We start from the raw sequence: 22620 nt of genomic DNA on the forward strand, positions 1-22620 counted from the left end.
TTATAGAGAAATAAACTTGTCAGTCATTCATACATCAGATGCAATAAAATCTTACTACACGGACACCACAATAATTTTACGTACGTCGTAAAATGTTGCTAGATTTAAAATTGCCTGACTAACAGAGACTGCAGTGAATGTCATCTATTTTGAATTAAATTAGAGCACTGCACCAAATTCTTATAATTAAAACATTTTTCTATTCGAACTGAATTGAAATCCTCTTTAATTTGTAAGCATTATATTATATATTGCAGATGTGAATGACAGTATGATAATAAATATTATTATATTATACTTTACAAAAAAAATGCTTTTTGTAATATATATAAAGAAAAAATACTTTTTGTACCTCTGTCCCATATATATATGGCTGTGTTTCGATGAAGAATTGAAACAGAGGAATAACACCTGATTCAGGAATGGCAACGCATGGGGGGTATGATGGGCGAAACAGTATATTCTGTTATGTCCATGGCTCAGTCAGGCTCATGTCTATAGGCGACGGTTACCACTTCCCATCAGGTGGGCCGTCAGCTTGTTTGCCATCCTAAGTTGTATAAAAAAAAAATTAACGTAATTTACTCATTTGTTTTTTTTTTTAATTTAAGGTACATACCTCTAAAACTTATCCTTTATTATATTTATGTGAATTTTGCACTGAACGATTCGCACGTTAGATTAATATCTTAGAAAAATAAGAAGCGATTAAAAATATATATTTGTTTTTCCATAATAGATGATTGTAATAATAAAGAACTGGCTTTCGGAGCAGGGAAGTATCTTCGCCAAAATTAGTAACGCCAAGATAAACAAGCAAGCAGCTGCATAATATTTTTACTAAGTAAATTGATGTAACTTTATGTATGTTAAAGACTAAATTATAATCCTATTAATGTAATATATATGAAAATTTGCAACGATGGATGGATGGATATGTTACTCTTTTACGCATAAACTACTGAACGGATTTGAAGAAAACTTTGGTACACAGATAAATTACATCCTAATTTAGCACATAGAATACCTTATGTATTGGTTCACGTAGTCAGAGCCGAGAGATATATTTTTTATATAATAATATATACCGACAATAAAAGATGGTATGATTTAACACAAGGTAAAACAATTAAATAATTATTTGCAAATTTTTTAAAGCTGATGATCATACTAACTTTTACCTAGGATTTTGTTCGTGTAACCGGGTTGGAAAGTTGTCTGTGTTCTTTTATATTCCAAATGTTAAATGTATAATAAATTTTATAAAGATTGATTAGCAATTAAAATGATAAGAGTTAACAAATATACAAACTATTTAATTTTTTTTTATCTCCATGTAGATTATACCACGCTCTAACAATTTCACAATACCCTGTTTATTAACTTTTTAATCATATTCCTGTTCATGACTATGATTAACGTAATCGCGGTGAAAATATTGTAAAAGATGGGCTGTATTTTAAAAAATATAGCCCACCTTTTTACCGATGTTGCGTAAAATTTATCAGTACGACGAGAATTAGTCATATGACGAATTAATTACATTGTTACAATATTGTCTTTATCAATAAACATCACGTGAAAATATCAATTAAATGCGATTGGAACAGTAAATAAAAATTCAACGTATGCAAAATATATCGCCAATTTTCAGCCATTACACGTTGCCAACTGTAACAATGACCTCAGTAAAGATTTTGCATATTAGATATATTTAGATGTTTTCTCTTACGTTATATTGCAATTTAAGGCATGCGCAGACGATATTTTCATATGTGTAAAAGCGCGATAACCATTTTTTTTTATTTTTATAATGATTTATTAGGAATTTATTAATTATAAACTTTTTCAATTTACTTATTTTCATTATTATTTATAAATAAAATACTTGTAAATAATTTTATTAAGAAAAATAGAGATCAAGTTTTACAATGTCAATATAGAACTAATGCAAGAGAAACCGGATAAAATCTAAAGAAAATATTAATTGTAATTTTTGTAGATAAAATTGTTATATTATTCAATTTATTGCTAGACAGTGCTGTGGCACAGTCAAATCATCCTTATGTATATACATCTACAGTACAAATATAAAGCTAAATAAATACGTACCGGCAAGGAAATATCTGCCGAATTTTGTCACTAATTAATATTGTAACTGTAATCGTCATGAAATTTGGCGTCTTAATCGTCATCTTCATCATATTAGCCATTATATGACCACTGCTGAACATAGACCTCCTCCATAGACTGCCATAAGGAACCAGGACCATTTCTTAGGTTAGTTTACCATTGGGGGAAAGTTGTCAGTAGTTACCATGCTTGGTAGGCGGATTGGTAACCGCATTTTGGCTTTTAGTGATGTTTTAAGAGGGACGGTGCTCATCTCTCGATCATTAAGTTCTTTTAGTCGCCTCTCACGATATTTACGGGAAATTTGGCGTACAGTAATAATATTCTGTCAAGGACATGGACTACTTTAATCCCGGTCAATCGATATCCACCGATCACGTGGACAAAGTCGCGGTCATAGTACATAACTGGTGTGTTCTATAATTGAGTAATAACCACGTAAGGTGTTATCGCGTGACTTTGTTGAATATCTGCCAATTTTTATTTTACATCTTCCTAACAAGCTAATAAGTCATGAGTGATATCGTGTCTTTGTTTATTTTTTTAATGCTTTGTAGCATCGTTATGTTTTGTTATCAGTTATTTACTGCAATAAATCAGATTATTCTCATTAATCTATATATATATTATAGAATTAGTCATAATAGGTAAGATATATCAAGCCAAAACCCTGTAATAGTAATCATGAAACGTGCTGAGTTTTATGAATGCATTCAGTGTTTTATTTGAAATCTTTGGATTTTAAACAGTTTTATTCGGAAGTGTTCATGTAACCATGCATGATTCGTTTTTATTTTTCTGTTGTGTATTTTTTTTTTATTTTTACTCTTTGAAGTATTCTGTCCATTTCATCAATACACTAACTGTATTTTGACTGTGAACTTACAGACATATAAAATTCATTCTGATCAACTACTTCAAGATAAGAATAAATATTAATAACACTCCAATGTTTCCGGTAAATTATATCAGAAGACTACAATCGGAGATAAAAATTTGTGTATTTAATTATCTTTTGTACATCTGTATTGTGAAGATAATGAATGGAGTTTGGAATTTTAATTAATTTGTGTATTTGTGTCGAACAAAACGAAAGGCGCGTCAAAGAAAAATGTAATACAGTATTTAATAGTAATTTTTAAAATCTTTAAACAGTTTACAACATTACTCCTTTAGAATGTTTGAAATAAAAATATATATATGTATAATTATTATATTTTTAAAATATTATCGAATACAACAAAAGGTTTTCAATTTATCTATATTTTTTTTGTGAATAACAACGCAAGATAGCGTAATAGCGCATTTATGATTTGTATGGCACTGTTTTTGTTTACATATGACAATTACCACTTTCTATTAAGTGCTAACAACAGCTATAATTTTAAGATTAAGACGGAAAAATAATTCTCGCAAGAAATCGAATACCACTCGCGAGCGAAGCCGCGGCTAAAAGCCAGTGGACTATTAAAGTTTTAAATAATTGTAATACAATAACCATCTGATTCTCATCTTAACTATGTGCATATTTACTAGTAACTGTTATTTCTCATGAACATATGTTATGCGGAAACATTTCCTAGCCAACCGTGTCTACAATGTCAACTATTTGGAGACACGATATTTTTATCTGCCAAGAGAGTCTGCTGTATCATCAGAGTGTCCCTCGAAAAGGTTCACGTGAATTATATATTTTTATAAAAGATACTTAGAAAATTTTCATTATCTGTACTAAAATTTTAGGAAGTATTATTTTATAATCTTATTTAATTATGTATGTGTAGGTATGAGTAAATTTTATAAATTTCATACAGATTAGCTCTTTCACTAATAAAAAAATTAATTGTTATTTTATGAGTAAAAAAGTTGATTGGTTATCAAAGCTAGGATTTTTGTCATTTTTATACCAAAAATCTCAGGTTTGTTTGCCAGGGTCCACTTTCCATTACAATTTCCCTCACTTCTCTCGCCATCAACACTTTTCGTTGCAAAACTATTGTCTTTCATATCTTTGTCCATAATTTTCAACCAGCAAACATGAAGGCCGTAAGGTTGCATCTCAAAAACAGTAAAAAATTTTACTAATACTTAGTAATACAGGTTATATTATTTTCTTGAAAAGTTAACTCGGGAACATAAAATAAAGAGTCGGTCCAATGAACATGTAACAGTTAGCATTTCTATAAATTTGACCACCAAGAAATTTATAATAATATTACATTTGAGAATGATGAAATGAATATGTTGACAGAATTAACGTCTTTTATGTTATTTTATGTGTGTTTTTATGATCATTTTATGAGAAAAACGTATTGTCTGACTATAATTTAATATAACTCCACAAGAATGTCCTCAATTTCGTGATTAAACTAATGTTTGACATCTACTGGAATAAATCTTTAATTGATTGCAAAAAGAATTATTAGATTCGGTTCCGACTTTCCAAAGAAAACTATCACATAACTTAATGGCGAAATTATACTAGCAAAATTATACTAGCGAAATTAACCTCTCCCTTTTAAAAGTCGCTTAAGAAGAAAATTGAATGAAGATATCAACTCTATATCTATTGTCATATACTCTTGAACTCAGAATAGATCCAACGTTTCTAAAGCTTCTATGCCACACCACACCCAATTTATAAATACACCCAGTCACAAGTATTCACAATCACATTTTTCACTTGGCATCGTGTGACTAATTTCCCTGACGACCTTGCAAACTTAATTCAAGATCAAGTAGTTTGGTGTCACATATTTTCTCCGTTATTTTGTTTTAATGGGACATCGTAAACTAATAATAGTATCAACATTTGTGCTCTACTATTTTAGTCATTGACCCTCTTTTCGTTAATATAAATAGTTAACATAAATAACATAAATAGTTATACACTGAGTAGAAATATTTTGAGTCGCATTGTTTAATAAATTATAATTTATATCTATTAATTTTCTTTGTTTAAAATTAATAAAAAAAAATTCTTCTATCTAAGAATGTAGTTTTATATTATAATCCTACTATTTGCTACTAAGCAATCATAAAATAAGTTTCGGTAAATATAAAATTATCTATTGTAGTAGTTGATATGTCAGATTTCATTCCTAAGTTTTATATTTTTTATATCTTATGATCTAAGATATTGAATTATTGAAGTATATTTAAATTTTATGGTAAATATTCGTTAAATTTAACGAATACAAATAAGTATGAATAATTAAATGACATTTAGATTGTTTGTGTTAGGGTCTAACAACTTATTACAAACTATATTTATGACATCATTAAATTATAACACACAGTAAACTATGACAGTAAACAAGAGATTAATGCCAATTTCTATATTTAAGCACACTATTCACAACCAAAAAAGACTTCGTAAAACATACACTTATCATATACACCTCAATATTTTCAACTGCACAGTTGAACGACCTCAAAACCCACAAACTAAGTTTACTCTATTTATTATCCTAATGACATAACAATTTATGACATGTCAATTTACCACCAAAGTGTTGTTGTCTTTCACCGCAGTGACTTTGACCCGAACATCGTTCTATTTATCATTGTGCAAACTATAATAATATACCGTAATGTGTAAGAGCACTTCATGCTTAAAGTCAAGTTTTGAAGTTAGTGGGCCAAACATGTCATTAGGTTAACGGAGAGTTATTTGCATATTATTTTAGTGACTTCACTTTATACGATTCCATGGAGTATCATAACATAAAACTGTTTAAGGTTGTCTACTGTGCAATATGATATTTGTAAACTCATGTTAACAGCTCGACTCTAATTCTCAACAATGCGTAATATGTTACGTACCTTATACAAAACTTAATTAGATTATCGCTGATTAGTTCTTCGTATGTTAAAAGGATTCAGTTCAATAACCTTTTGATTTGTACTTTAACATTCTTTGTTTATTTAATTTCTTTACATGTCAGATTAAAACTAATAAAATGAATATTATTAGTAATTAATTAAATTATCGTCGTTAAAGGCAACTAAAGAGACAAATCAACATATACTAGTACAAAAGGAGTAAAAGCATACTAATATTAAAAAAGTGAAAATTTGTAAAGTTGATTGGATGTTTGAATATTTGTTACTCAATTATGTATAAACGATTGAATAAATTTAAATGAAATTTAGTAAACGGGTAGTTTATATCCTAGTTTAATAGAATACTTTATTTAATATTAGAAAGAGGAAAGGTTTGATTTTTTGTTTTTATTGGATGAACAGAAATATCTCTATATTATCCGAGTATAAAGCTTTATACGGCCTTTTTATGGCCTGATAATGTAGCTATATTATTAGGCCGTAACATGGTCTGCAATATTTTAATAAAAAACCATGCAGGTCTTTAACATACTAATTTAAGTGAGCGAAGTCGCAGGAAATGGCTAATATTAATAATATACCCAATGAAATTGTAACTAGACGATATATATTATAATGATATATAAGAAAATATGATGGGTCTTAATAAGACCAATAAAGGTCAGAATAATAAGTTTTAGAAATTTTGTCTGTCTGTATGTTTATTACGGAATCAAACAAATGCTATTACCCCAAATTTGATGCAATTCTCACAGTTGTGTTCCGAAAGAACTTTTATTTGGTATATATTGTATTTTATCTTATTACACCATCTAATAGGAGTCTTGTACTTCACTGGTTTTCCTACATCGGAGACCATGTTTACGAAGTAGCGTAGTAAAAAATAAGTTTTAAAATAAAACACTGGCCAGCATGTTTATAGTAAAGCTAAATATCATATTCTAAATTAATGGGAAATCTCCTGCGTAGTATACCATTAGGATTACGTTTCCGCTTTGCATGTTTACTTATTTAAATTCATCTTGTTGCAGGGGCCTGAAATGGTTCGTGTGTCAAAATTCTATAAAGAAGCTAAAAATGGCCGATACCTCCGTTATCTTTATGAGGACACACGCACCCTTTACGAAACTTTTCGTCGAGGCGTTAAGGAATCAAGTGAGTATTGTTATAATTTATATCATGCCACTTGTATAAGGAATTGTGTTATGTGTAATAATTTGAAAAGATGTCCAGCTACCTTCTATCATTGTATCACTATCGATAAGATATTTAACCTTATATTCTAAAACCTATCATATACAAAAGGGTTATAGTGACAATTTTTTTTCGCAAATGTTCAAGTGATGGAATGAGTCGAGATTTTTTTTAAAAACTACAGTATGAGTTTTTTCAAAAAGAGAATATTAACATCCTCTATATAGTATTATATTATCTGTGCTTATACGTACGTATCTTTGTAGAAACGCCCTCTAAACTTTAACTAGGTACCATTCTTTCTCAGCTTTTTGCCAATATTTTTTTTTTATGTTAGTCATTAACTATCCACTTCTGAATATAAGCCTCCCTCTATTAGGGGGTTTTACCTGTAGTTGCCACGCTTAGCGGGCGAGTTGGCAATCGCAGTTTTCTTTGCCAAGATCATACACAATTACTAGTCAGCTTTTGAAGAAAGCATCTATATTTTTTAATTATTATAACAACAATATTAAAATTTGTGTTTATGAATTATTACATATTCTAATACAGTTCGAAATTTTACAACTTTAAACTATAAAATTTTATGTCAATGCCAATGTCACATATTGATGCACTATAGGAAATGCTTTAAAGTATATTCTTGGAATCATAATATCCCGCAATTTCCGCTCGTTAGTGACCAACACTATAATGCCTCGTATATTACAAAATATTGTTACCGTCATTTAAGAACTGGTTTGCAGGACACAGTTAAACGTAATTTGTGCTACTAGAGTGGTCAGGACAGTTGTTCTTGTAATTTTATTTTACAAAACCTTAATATTCATTGCATCGACAAATGAAGCAAAATGTGAACAAACAACTTTGCATCCTGTGGAATATTCCACTGAATTTACTGCAAATGCGTTTATGCTGGTATTTATTAACAAGAAATATTTAAGATATATATTTTTAAAATATATTATAGAAAAAAAAATATATTCTCACGATAGTATTTCCTGAAGAGAATTCAGGGGCGTGCGTCGAATGTTTATCATTGTAATCAACTTAATTCTGTAAGTGCCTACATCTCGCCCAACATACTTGTATTTGAATTCAACGTCGTAAGAGGCGAGTCTACCGTCGTTACTCCTATTGATAAATAATATTTTGTATTATTTTAATAATTACAGATAATGGCAATTGTCTCGGTTGGCGTGAGGGACCAAATAAACCCTACGTATGGCAGACCTATAATGAAACATTGCTGCGGGCGAAAAATTTCGGCTCTGGGCTGATATGCCAAGGGTTACCTCCTGGTCAAAACACTTTTGTGGGTAAGTAAACATAACAGGAGCAATTAATATTCCTTATCTAAAGCAGCCACTATTTCTAACACTACTCAAATTTCAGTTTACTATTCTTTTATGAACAATTTTCAAATCAGATAGTTTTCCCTGTCTGTTTAAGCAGTTTTAATCTGCAGTCATGGTTATTAAATTATTATTAAGAGAATTATTACTGGAACCAGTAATTATGTAGTTATACTGTTTGTGTATTATCTATGTTTTAAATTAGATTTTTAATTACGATATTGTATTCTATTAAATTGTTAAATATTGTAAAGTTTATCTTACATAAATTATGTTATATTAGATTCTACGCGTTGAATTTTTATCAAAAATGGTGCAAAGGCAAATTCAGTGAAGTACTAATTATGCTCTGTACAGCTATGTAGCTACGCTTAGCGATTCAATTTAAGATTTCTCTAGCGTACTTCTTAGAATTTTAAAATGTATAGTTGAGCGTTTACATATTTACATGTATAGCAAGCTTGTTGCTTTTTATCTTAATAGTATCTTCGTAATTTCAGGTATATACTCACAGAATTGTCCAGAGTGGGTCATGACAGAACAAGCTGCATACTGCTATTCAATGGTCATTGTCCCATTGTACGACACGTTAGGAGCTAACGCATGTGCCTTCATTGTTAATCAAAGTATGTATATGGAAAATCAGCTTTATCACTTTCGTTCATGTTTCTATTTGTATCATTCATTGTTTTTAAAGTGATTTCAATTCGACTATATTTATTTATATCACATGATATATATTGTAATATGTTATCTCTTGATATCTTCGCTAATTCTTCACCGGTTTCGATAATTCTTTTTGCAATCGAGTAGTTTTACTTTTCTATTGGTCTCTTAATTTTAAACTTTTTTTAATTTTATCTACTCTTTTTTAAATAATATTATATTCTGACTTTTACGTTGTTTGTCCTTTAATAAAAAGAAAAATAAACCATATAGATGAATACAATTTTGGTAAAGACCAAAATTGTCTAATAATCATAATGTAGTTTTTTATTACTTATAAAAAAAGAAACATATTTATTTCTTGTTTAATATTATTATATTGTTAACAATTTCATAAGTATACATGTTAAAGAAATAACTACCGATTTAAATCACATGTATTTTCATCGAGCTTAGTCCGGATCCGACCGTCCGTTAGATCCCTAGTCCAAGTCCCGGGTAGTCCCGAAACTAGTCGAGCTTTTTCTAATAAAATACACGTAACTTAAAGCAGTAGTTTTAAAATACTTAATTTCATGTAACGGCAAAATATAACAAATCTCTAATGTGATTAAAATTACATAAGGAACTACGCCAATGGCCCTTTAATGATATTAGAATATTTAGAATGATTATCGTTTCATCGCTTATGTAATTTTTTTACAGCTGAAATGTCAGTAGTAATTTGTGAAGACGATAAAAAAGCTAATCTACTGCTTGATCAGTCGCCAAGATGTCTAAGGAAACTTATCACGATCAAAGAGGTATCGCCTTCGACGCACCAACGAGCAAAGAGTCGTGGCGTGGAAATCCTTAAGTTTACCGATGTAGAAATACAAGGCGCTCAGAAGGATCATCCTTGTATTGTAAGTATTATTTTTTAAGTCCCTGTCCTCTTAAATTTCCACTAGTGAGCGTGGTTCTCTCCCCATAAGATCAAGATATGCGGCTACTGTTACCACTGTTGGCCAGATGGCTTGGTATACCGTAACAATATAATAATAGTACAAAGTTGTACTGTAAGAAGTATATAGTGCATTGGTATTTGTTTTCTTTTGATAGCAAGCTTCTTATAAGGAGTGGTGATATATTGTATTCTTAATTCTGTAGTAGGTAGGTTATTGTTCTTTTTAATTAAATTAAAAATTCATGATATCAAAATTTCATATCTGGATTGAAGCATCTTATAACCTATGACGTCAGCTTAGCCTAATTGAAAAAGTTATATATATTCGAAATCGTAAATTCATTTATACCTTAGGATAGGCACACATTTGTTTAAAATGTACTTTATAAACATCTTCTTTTTCAAAAAATAAAATTATATTTTACTTAATTTGAAGTTCAAAAAATCTTACAGTTACGTACATAAAATATTTCATTATTTTTTCTATTAATTAATTATTCTAGCCACCGAAACCAGAGAACGTGTGCACAATCTGCTACACCTCAGGAACTACGGGAATGCCAAAAGGCGTTATGCTGACGCACGAGAATGTGGTCGCGTCAATGTGCAGCGTGAACATGCAGCTGGGCGAACATAGGCCGTCAAAGCATGACGTCATGATCTCCTTCCTACCACTTGCTCATATGCTGGAGCGATGTTGCGAGGTGGGTTTATTATAAAGTTTTTACTGATTAAACAAAGAAGTATTTTACATTACAGACATAAAAATATATGTATATATAATAAATGATTTATTCTTATCTTTTGTTATAGAAACTTTTATTCTAAACTCAAATGCCAGTCTTATAGTGTTCTAACGTAATACGAATTTGAACTGTAAGAATAAACGGAATGAGTTACGTGTATGTTTGTCAAAAATGCTCGACTAATTTTCCGACCACTCGCGTACCTGACTGCGTACACGTTGAGCACTTATTTATTTATTCCTTATTGAGTACATTTACACAAAGACTATAGCATAAAAGGCTTACTTAATGCTATATTATATTTTCTCACAGTTCACATTTGAGAAATCATATCAAAAGCAAGACACTATAAAACATACAAATATATCAATACTGGATTTTTAATTGAAATGCTTATTATTTTCTGTACACTTTGTGTACAGATTGTAACAAGATATTACATACTTCATGCTGAAAAATGTATAATTTGAATATTTATGAAATAATACACCTGGACAATTACTGACAATTACACTATTCGTCAGTTGTGGGTAGAAAAAAAAACAGGAAATATAACTACTCTTATTTACATTTCTCCCAAAATGTATTTCTTTGATAATAAGAAAAAAATAACTAAACGGAAATTTTGTGTTTATCTTGGCATTAGCAACAGAAATGCTGCAAAATTTAACCACGGAGAATCAATAAGGATGACATCACTCATCTTTCATACTTCTCTACATATTAGTGACGCATTTTTATAATTATTCTAATTTTTATCTGATCCGCGTGACTGGGCTATATGCATTGATTGATTGTGTTAAAAAGTAGTCTATGCCCATTTCCATCTTAATTACTACATACATATCAAATTTCATGACAACTAGTTGAAACATTACGATACCAAGAAATAACAAACAAACAAATTCGCTTTCATATCTGTATTCATATTTGTATCTTTAGTAGGGGAATAATTATCCTTATCCTTGTATTATTAACAATCAGTCATAACAGATAGTTTGTGTCGAATATGAACGTATGTATATTTTTTTTAATTTAGACTCTTCATTTCGTACTCTGATTTCTTGAGTATCTTCATAACCAGACCAGCAGTGCTTAGAAGTGCAGAGGTTTCCTTATAAATATTTATTTAGATAGTATATAACTATGAAATTTTAAATTCTCTGACTTATTCATTTGTTACCTACTATAAAAGTAATTTCCTCTTTCCAGAATTCCGTATACATGGTAGGCGGGGCTGTCGGCTTCTATAGTGGAGATATCCGCCGATTAGCAGACGACTTGAGTGCTCTGAAACCAACAATGATCCCAGCTGTACCTCGACTTCTTAACAGGCTCTACGATAAGGCACAATCTGAAATATCAAACTCGAAGATAAAAAAGCTACTGTTCAATATGGCATTATCAGCTAAGGAGTCTGAATTAAAACGGTAGGTGGATAATTCTTAGTGCAAATATTTCCAATTTTGTTTACAGTTAGAAAGGAACATTTGTTTGGTTGTTAAGATCTATATTCACGCCGACTCTCTTGCATGGTAAGCAGAGAGTCCCCAATGCCAAATACCTCTGTCCTTGTAGATATCTTTTCTTGATCCTCTTGTTTTATTTATTTTAATATAAAATCATTAACGTTGGAACATTAGCACTTAAATCTTTCTGCCTGAAATCGTAACAGACGATAAAGCATAAATAAAGACTTAAGAATAAATAGTACCTTAATTCCTCAAATAAGAAGTTAAAAACGGAAAAAGGAGTCCAGTTAACATTTAAATTTACATTTAACTGGTATCATGCTAAATTTAATTCAAAAGTGTTTAGTGGTTTAACCGTAATTGAATATTAGATTTTAAAAAATAAAACATTAAAAATTGTCACATTAAAAATATTAGTTGAAAATAGGTAGATAGGAACCTACTCTTATAAATAATATTAGTAAATGTATAACTTAAGAATAATTCTTAATTTCTTGCTGATTCCCAGAGGCATAATCCGCACTGACTCTATCTGGGATAAACTGGTATTCCGTAAGGTGCGCGAGGGCATGGGCGGACGTTTACGACTAATGGTGGTCGGCTCGGCTCCTCTTGCTGGCAACGTACTCACCTTCGCACGATGCGCTCTTGGATGTCTCGTGAGTTTCTTTTATCCATTTTTTTATTTATGCCGCTTCTCTACACTCTGTCATATTTAGTGAGGTAATTTTAAGGCAATTAAAATGTGATCAAATCGATGATACAATAAATTGAAAAATAGCTCTTTTCTTACCATGTATTTGATGTCTGTTCAATGATTTTCATTTGACATCAATTTGTAGATTATGTGATTTTTTTATAGAAAATTCTGATTGGTATTTCATTTTCAAGATAAAACTCTCTAGATTTCTTTCTCTCTTTCTTTGTTAAAATTCATCTTTGCTAGAATAAATTAACAACTAATACTATTATTTATAAAACTAAAACCTTCTAAATACAAAAGTAATTTTAATTATTATTGAAAGTATAATACTTAGTTATTTTTTTTATGTAATCTAAAGCGGCAAAAAAGTTGACAACCAAACTGACGCAAAGTAGTAACTTTTGCCTAGACATAAATAGCATCATTAATTGTAAAGAAAACACTTTTTTAAATAAAGATTTCAGCGAAAAAAAAAATGCAAAATACTTAAAAAAAAATTCAGTTATTATTTATTACCATCATCATTATTCATAAGCGTGTTTTTTTTAGTCCACTGCCGATGTATTTACCCCTTAGATTATATAGATAAAGCGTCAAGCCTCAAAAACTGGTCAAATATTTGTCAGCTAATTGTCAAATTAGCTGTTTTTTTTTTATTAATGTTCTTTATATTTACGCACACAATGTATCTTGACGATTCTATATTTATTTATTTAATAAATAAAATGAGTTTTTGCGCATTAAAAGGTGTAGAATTTATAAGATAAAATAAATATCACTAAAATAAAGGAATCACTCATAACTATTTATCACGCAAATTTGTATGAAAAAGTTGATACGTTATTACGAAGTATTTGTATGGAGACATTCTATCTACATAATCTAAGATTTAACCATATATTTTGTAGTTTACTACATATTTCGCACCACTTGCACTGTTTATAATATTTGAACATAATTAAAATAGCTTTCCTTCGATTTGTTTACACAATCAAGGGCATATCGTTCAGATCCGAGTGGCTTTATCCAGTAGATAATATGGAGAACGGCCAAGAGCTATATATCCGATGATTCGCCTTAAAGCCAATGTTATGAATTGGGCGTTTTCCATAAATACACAGATTTCTTAGCCACAACAATATCTTTGACAAGGCCAGATAATGACTTATCAAGAAATGTTGCTCTTGATTCACTTGGGATTTTTAGTACTACATATTTGCGCAAAATATTATTTTTTCTTTTATCACAGGGAACTCTCATTATTAAAATAAATTCCTACTATTTATTTTCTAACCAATTAATTAATAAAAAATATTTGGTAGTTTAAAAACTAACTTTATTGAAATCATTAAATCAATAAAGGCGATTGTTACTCGTATAGTGTCTTATGAATGAAATAAGTATATTAGAAAAATTTACTTGAAACGCTTATCCAATTTTATAATAAGTATCAATATGTATATATAGATGATCTAATTAAAATTTGATGAAATAAAAAATTAAGAAATACATAAACAAAAATGGCATCAATAAAAAGGTAGTAATAATAGTGATTGTATACATATGTAACGTGAAATAGTGAACTCACTGTTTTTTTATCGTTTTTAAGAATTGTTTAGAATTTTTAAAAATAATATAGATATTAATGAATTAATTGTATCAACAGATTGTGGAAGGTTATGGGCAGACGGAGTGCACCGCGCCGGTTACTCTCACTGTTCAGGGCGACCACGTGCCTGAACATGTCGGCCCTCCCGTTGCTTGTTGTAAAGTGAAGGTATCTACATATTTTTTAAATAACCTGGAATTGGATATAAACTGATAGCTCATCTGATGGAAAGTGTTGCTATTGGCTATAAACATAAACTCCGTGGACATCACAAAATAATTGCATTATTTTATGCAACTTAGAACGGCAAATAACCTGACGGTCCACCTGATGGAAAGTGGTAACCGTCGCCTATAGACATGGGCAGTACCATGGACATAACAGAATATACTGTTTCGCCCATGACCCCCCATTCGATGCCATTCCTGAGGACTCAGGTGTTATTCCTCTGTACCCTGTAAATTCACTGTCATAATCCACCCTTCAAACCGAAACACAGCCTTCCAAATACAATTGCTCTACGGTAAAAACACGAATGGGACAGAGGTGCCCAAGTTAACGACTTTTGTACAAAGTCTCCCTCTGGTCATCATTGTCATTATGTATTATAATTAATATAGATATTAAATGAAATGAGAATATTCAGCTTCATTAACATAACACTCTCTTAAGGTTGATTATAATACGGATTTTGTCTTTTGTCACTTCGGGAAGGTATTTAATAAAATTCTTTACTTTTCAGTTAGTGGATGTGCCCGAGATGGAGTACTACGCGGCGCAGGGCCAAGGTGAGGTGTGCGTGCAAGGCGCCAACGTGTTCAAGGGATACTTCAAGGAACCGGAGAAAACTAGGGAAGTCATCGACCAAGATGGCTGGCATCACACCGGAGACGTTGGCAAATGGTTACCGGTTGGTAGTTTTAATTTATCATCAACAGTATGAAACTATAATCTTTTTAACTCATTAATGCTCCTTTACTAAGTACAGATCATTTCTTATAAGATTACAATATCAATAGACTGGTATTACCACATTAGTCAGACGTAGGTGTGGCGTATATATATATATATATATATATATATATATATATATATATATATATATATATATATATATATATATATATATATATATATATATATATATAGTATACTATATATATATTGTATATATAACAAACCTTTATAAATACCTTTTGAATTTCTGTAGAAAAATAAATTATAAATAACAGCGCATGCGAGGTTGCGCGCGCAGTATAAATTGCAAATTGTAATTCTTTTTTAAATATATAGACGTTTAAACATTGAATTAAATATTTTACTTACTCATTTCCCATATAGGCATAGATAATATCGATATTGCTCCAATAACTATATATTAGGTTCCTCTGGACTTTGATGGCGGAAAATAAAAATATCATCTATTTTGCTATCGTGGATATCTATGTACACTTTAAATGGGTTTTTCATTTCAACATCATGTTTTGGATATAGATACTAGATATTGTAACTAAAATATATAGATATTGCTACGTATTATCTACTCTTAATCAGACGCCATTAAAAAGAAAACCGTATAACCCTAATTATCATATAAATATATACTCGTAGATGAACAATTCCTGCGTTGTAAATTAAAATATGTTTTATCTAATATTTCTACGAAACATTTCATCTTGTAGTGGTGTTCAGTGAGTTAGCATTTATTTTCTCACGATTATGTTGCTGTTGATTTTTTGTTATATATACTTAGTATAGGTAAAATATGAAAGTGTGTAAATAAAAAAAATTCAAATCGGTTTACCACTGACAGAGTTAAGAGGTAACAGATATAAAAAAAACAATCGAATTTAGATCTTCCTTCTTTTTCAAGTCGGTTGAAAATCGTTTAATAAAATATTAAATCATTAAAAGGCGTTATGTTTTTTCTTTTTAATTTGCAGAATGGTACACTGAAAATTATTGATAGAAGAAAACACATATTCAAATTATCGCAAGGCGAATATATAGTTCCTGAGAAAATCGAAAACATTTATATAAGAAGTCAATACGTCGAACAAGTTTTTGTACATGGCGAATCATTAAAGGTGAGTTATTTGTATATAAGTTACATTTAATTTGTTTTCAGATCATCAAACATTATGAAAATGGTTATTTTATGTACGCCGTTTTAACTATTATATTATAATTGTTTTAGTGTGTTGATTATCGTAATAACTATTTACAAACATTTTAAAATTTTAAATATAGGTTTTTATAAATATTGTAAAGGTAAAAGTTACATTTAATTTGTTCTCAAATTATCAAACATTATGAGAAAGGTTATTTCATGTACGCTGTTGTAACTCTTATATTATAATTATATTAGCGATTGATTATTATTATTACTGTATTTACAAACCAAAATTTAAAAAAAATACTGTAGGTTTTTATAAATATTGTAAAGTACATTACTTAACCTACCGTTACATTGTATGGGTACATTTAATTACTATTCCACATTATTCAAGTTATTAATTCACCATGATTTGACCTGCAAAATGGCAAACGATAGATACGTTTTCGCTACTGCATTATCGCGATAGCGTCATCAGTACTTAGGAGTACTTTGCATGCATACCTTACGTATAAAAGAGTACAAGACTCCTGAGTAAACATAGATTATCATTATAAATTATTATATTTCAGTCGTGTGTTGTGGCGGTTGTGGTACCGGACGTCGACGTTGTAAAATGCTGGGCGTTAGAAAACGGCATCAAGGGCACATTCTCAGCCCTATGCGAGAACGAGAAAGTTAAAAAGGTCATTTTGGATGACATGTTGCAATGGGGCAGGACAGCTGGCCTCAAGACATTTGAACAAGTAAGGAAATAAACACATTGTCAAAAGAGAGACTTTATATCAATGCTGTCTAGGCACCTCTGTCCCACTCAAATTTTCTTGCTAAGCAGCCAGCTGTACTTAGTCTGTCTAACGAATTCTGTTCTGAAAAACTATTCGATATGATCTCTACAGACACTTTTCATCATTGTGCCGCTTACTATCAACAGGGAATCCATCATCAGACCTTAGAACCAGAATAGTCACGCACAGTGCGGTTTCAGAGGAGCTTCATCCCTTGAATACTCGGACTGTGGAATGATCTGATGAAAAAGGGCATATTAAGGTTTCTTAAGGGTTGGCAAATCGCGCATAATATCCCTGGTATTACAGGCTTCTATATAGGCTACAATTAGAATACGGCCCGTATTAAAAAGCTGTATTTCTGTCTGAAGTATGGGATTTATTAATGAAGTTATAGAGTACGGGGACAGTACATACATAGACGGAGGCCTATGTTCAGCAGTAAACAAATAATAGCTCATACAATAATGGTAATGTTAATCTAACTAAAATTTTTATTATTTACTTTCAGGTCAAAGACATATACCTTCACCCCGATCCATTCTCAGTACAGAACGGCCTACTGACCCCTACGCTGAAAGCGAAGAGACCCGAGATCAGAAATTACTTCAAACCCCAGATAGAGGACATGTATAAACAGCTCGAATAACAATGGCGCTCGATATATTTAGTATAGAAATATGTACTAATAGTACTGAAGTCGGAATTGTTTTAATCAGATGGACGGACATGAACAATTGACGTAAGATAGATAAGACCAATTGTCCATTATGGTGTCATCTGCATATTTCTCTAAATATAATTATTGCACTAAATACTAAATTCCCGTTTAATAATTTTATGCTAAAACTACAATGTGACAATAATACTTTCACTCTAGTTCTTTTACAGAATAAACTATAAAATATATTTTATTTTAATATTAAAGAAATATCCACTTACCATAATTCTATACATTTCTGTCATTAATTAATATAAACGAGTTGTTGCAACAGAATTATATATTTGAAAGCAGATACACTTTAATGGACAGTGTATATAGTATTTCAATTAAGGTGATTAAAAAAAAATATACGGGAGCTTTTTTTTTATTTTGAAAGAATTATTTTGAATGAAGTACTTAAAATAAATACTCTAATTGCATAAATTATTTTATAATTTTGCAATTTAATAATAATTATAAAACTAACAGCGTACGTTGTCGATAAAGTTTATCTTTAGTGTCTTTGTACCTAATTTGTGATTATTACTTTATGTCTCAAAAGTCTAGGAATTTTGAAATTCGAAATATTCTTTTTTTTTTAATTAATGAGGTAAATAAGAACGATTAATGTGTGTGATTGGTTTGAATACTGAAATTGTATTATAAGGTAAATAAAAGTGAAGAAAACAGTGTCATATTCATAGAAATCATCATTTGTTTTCAATGTTTTTCTACCAGCCATTTCTGTAATCACTCCTCTCTCACACTTTATAAACAGTCGATAAAATGAAAATATGACTTTAGTACCTTTTTGCAGCAATGTTGCGAAATATTTACTAGTATTTACTATTAACATCGATGAGACGTTAGACTGATAGAGTTCCAATAAGAGTCATCGTTCTATTTGGTCGACCTTACCTTATTAATAATAAGCGGGAATAATTCTTCTAATTACATTGACGCATCGTGTGACGATTCTAGTGTTTAATAAATGAGTCACATTAAATTTACCCTAAAATGAAAACAAAGTACGTCCGCCTTATTAAAACAAAATAATGCCAATTCGTTTGTACCACATTACTACATACGAGGTTTGTCCGGAAAGTACGTATAAAAGTTTTTTAAAAATTTTATTTTACAATTATTCAGGTAAATCAATTTTATCCCCTTCAAAGTACTCCCCCTGTGACATAATGCACTTGTGCCAACGCCGTTTCCACTGTGAGAAGGCTCCTTGAAAGTCCTCTGGTTGTAGGTTTCTCAGCTGCCCCGTCGTAGCTTTTTTTATCTCATTTATGTCCCCCAAATGCCGCCCCCGAAGTACCAATTTGGTTTTTGGGAACAAGAAGAAGTCACACGGGGCCAAATCCGGCGAATAGGGGGGTGTTCGGTCACCGTAATGGAATTTTTACTCAAAAACTCACGAACAACAAGAGAGGTGTGGGCAGGGGCATTGTCGTGGTGAAGAATCCAACGCCCCTCTCGCGCCAATTCTGGACGAACTCGTGCCACACGAGCTTTGAGGCGTCTGAGCACATCGACGTAGAATTTTCCATCAACTGTCTGGCCTGGAGGGACGAATTCTTGATGGACAATCCCCCGAACATCGAAAAAAACAATCAACATTTCTCGGCCCTCTCTGAATCTTTTTAGCCACTTGTGGACGGTTGGTTCCTTCACAGCATCATCCCCATAAACTGTTCTGAGATCGGCAAAAATTTCACGGCCATTCTTGCCGAGTTTCGAGAGAAACTTGATTACGACGCGCTGCTCTTCAACGGAAGCGGGCTCCATGCCGACGGGGTTTCGTTAAGAGGTAACTTCACAGATGGCGTGACAAGCCAGTTCGCACCGCACGGCGGTCAGACCAGAACTGAAGCATTCTTAGGGACATAAGGAAGGGGTCCTGCGCTTACCTGGCCTCCCCACTCCTCTTTCTCGCATTCCAGAACACTTTTATACGAACTTTCCGGACAGACCTCGTATAGCTATGATTCGTCCTTTTTATTCATTCGTGGTCAGAAGAGGACAGCTTTAGTTTAATTTCACATTAGTTTTGTGGCACAAGGAATCGACACCGATACGTATTATTAGGGGCGTGTGACGTCACAAGTCTTTTTTACTCAGTATCCTATCACAGTACAATGTGTTCGTTATAATTTAGTCACTATTCACTTTGCTATCGCTATTAAATATAATAAATAATAAGTATACCAACAAAAACTGACTGAAAATATATGAAACTGTAGAGGCTCAGTCGATTTTGATATTCAATTCTAAAACTGTAAGGATTTTCTATTATATAATCCAAAAGTCTTTTTTATATGGCAATAAAAGGAACTATCGTTTCTGATATAGTCAATTAAAATATAAAATCTTACTAAATGCATGCATTTTATTATTTTATTACATATTATTCATATGTATAATCAATATTCGTTTAGTACAATCAACTTTTTACCGGCGGATCGTCGATGCCATCTTGGATTTTCAAAGTTGTGTAACAATTTGATACTAAGTAAAAGTCCTACATGAGTAGAAAATAAAAAAAAAATTAAGAATATAATTTCAGCCCTAATTACACATTTAGTAGGTATTTAACATTTTCAGCATAGCCGTCCTCACAGATTGTAATAGTGTTTACAGACAGCAACAAAAATACCAGGCCATTGGTTACTAAAAGACATGAAATTTTGAACCTTATCGTAACGCGATAAGGATTTGTATATTTCATCCTGTAAGTTGCTGTGTTATTATAAAAAGTCAACATTACTATGAAACAATAGGGAAGCTTCCTGTCAATTTATAATATAAATATTATATTATGCTTACTGCCTGAAGGGGCGCCATTTTGTTATAATGTAAACAAATTTTATCTTTGCTTTAGTCTGTAGTAAAAGGCGGGAATACAGAGTTTTATAAGTTTTTACAATTATTTCTTTAAAATCAAATTTTGACAGTAGCCTTACGGTTGTTTACGTCGTAACATAGTGGGGTCACCTATGCAGAGTTTTCCCTTTAAGCTTCTGTATTGTCTTCAAATTTACAGTCAAAGAGGGAAAAAGGTGACAGTTGTTATTTAAAAATTAGTAATTATCAAAAATATATACAGACATTAATGCTGAAATATTGACCATCACATGTACCTTTGTAAAGTCTATCAAATCTCATTTTATCCTAGTGAGTAAAATGATTGATGACCTATTAAATTGATCTATAATTTCGTTATAATTCATAAAAATAACATATTCCATTTAATATAATATCATGATATTTAATTCATACTATGCAGCTAGTTATTTTTATCCTAGTACATTGTCGTATATCAGATTACTAACTAGGGATAATGGGATCTTGTAAATGAGGTCATCTCGCTTATGGGCACTTATGATAATGCGGAAGTTAATATTAACTATAAAAATCCAAACGAAATTGCCGGTTCTAGTGACAATTTTATATGCAATGATATTACAAGTTTTATAGGAAATATCGTCTACAATAATAGATTTAGGTAAATTTTAAGTAATATAAACAGAAAACTAGACGCAAACATAGAATTTATATAGTCAACTCTCATGCGTAGCACGAATTATTACTTTTCTCTTATAGTTAAAAAAACATTGATTATGTGTATTTTATCGACTCTGAGTGAGAGTAATAAATACAGTAAAATTTTTACATACATATATAATTTCGGTGCAAATAGTATATAGTTTTAAGTAGAGAAAATACTCGATATTATAGTTTATGTCGTGCCTTCAACCCAAACATATTTTGTAAAAGTCAAACAGGCGCATTGACCGGACATTTACTATAAATAATTTAAGGTGCAAGAATTATTATGTTTATTTGAATTAAGAAGAATTTTGTAATATCTTTACTGTGAGTAATTGATTTACTTTTAACTGGGATTGTACTAACACCTCCATGAATGGAAAACAGAATTGCATTGCACACGAGTCCGTGGACTCCGATGTATACAATGGGAAGTTTTGTTTTGTGGAATATCGGCGAAAAAAACCCGCATCTATGTAATCTTACGCGACAATACGAACCCAGGATAAAGTATTTGAATCTCCGTTATTTTGTGTATGCTTAGTGAATTTCACATGACAAAAATGTCTTACGTATTCTTATGTACCTATAAATAAAACTTTAATCCTATGGCAAATATCGCACCTAGTAGTAGTAGGTAATGATTTAATTATTCTCTGCGCAATATTAATAAGTTGATTCATGCTTTGAGCGAACGTTACGGTTTCATGTTGTTCAAACCAAAATTTTGTTGTTATTGGTGCAAGTTGTACTGCGATAATTTATTTTTAAATAAAAAAATAAACAAT

General features: G+C 30.9%; 1 protein-coding gene across 6 annotated transcripts in view; it reads left to right on the forward strand.

Moving 5' to 3' along the window:
• LOC113516002 (long-chain-fatty-acid--CoA ligase 1) overlaps positions 1 to 22620 on the forward strand; it is a 76206-nt gene extending 53586 nt beyond the window's left edge. For all 6 annotated transcript variants that reach the window (XM_026900330.3, XM_052900990.1, XM_052900991.1 and 3 more), the window contains 12 exons: positions 7011 to 7134; positions 8349 to 8492; positions 9029 to 9154; positions 9900 to 10099; positions 10644 to 10844; positions 12099 to 12316; positions 12867 to 13017; positions 14728 to 14838; positions 15413 to 15580; positions 16614 to 16757; positions 17359 to 17532; positions 18086 to 22620. In XM_026900330.3, the coding sequence (XP_026756131.1) occupies positions 7011 to 7134; positions 8349 to 8492; positions 9029 to 9154; positions 9900 to 10099; positions 10644 to 10844; positions 12099 to 12316; positions 12867 to 13017; positions 14728 to 14838; positions 15413 to 15580; positions 16614 to 16757; positions 17359 to 17532; positions 18086 to 18223 (1899 nt within the window). In that variant the 3' untranslated portion in view covers positions 18224 to 22620. The remainder of the gene's footprint in view (positions 1 to 7010; positions 7135 to 8348; positions 8493 to 9028; positions 9155 to 9899; positions 10100 to 10643; positions 10845 to 12098; positions 12317 to 12866; positions 13018 to 14727; positions 14839 to 15412; positions 15581 to 16613; positions 16758 to 17358; positions 17533 to 18085) is intronic.

This window comes from Galleria mellonella, unplaced genomic scaffold (assembly GCF_026898425.1).
Source record: "Galleria mellonella isolate WM207_F2 unplaced genomic scaffold, CSIRO_AGI_GalMel_v1 utg74, whole genome shotgun sequence".
In the NCBI taxonomy this organism is placed as follows: Eukaryota; Metazoa; Arthropoda; class Insecta; order Lepidoptera; family Pyralidae; genus Galleria; species Galleria mellonella.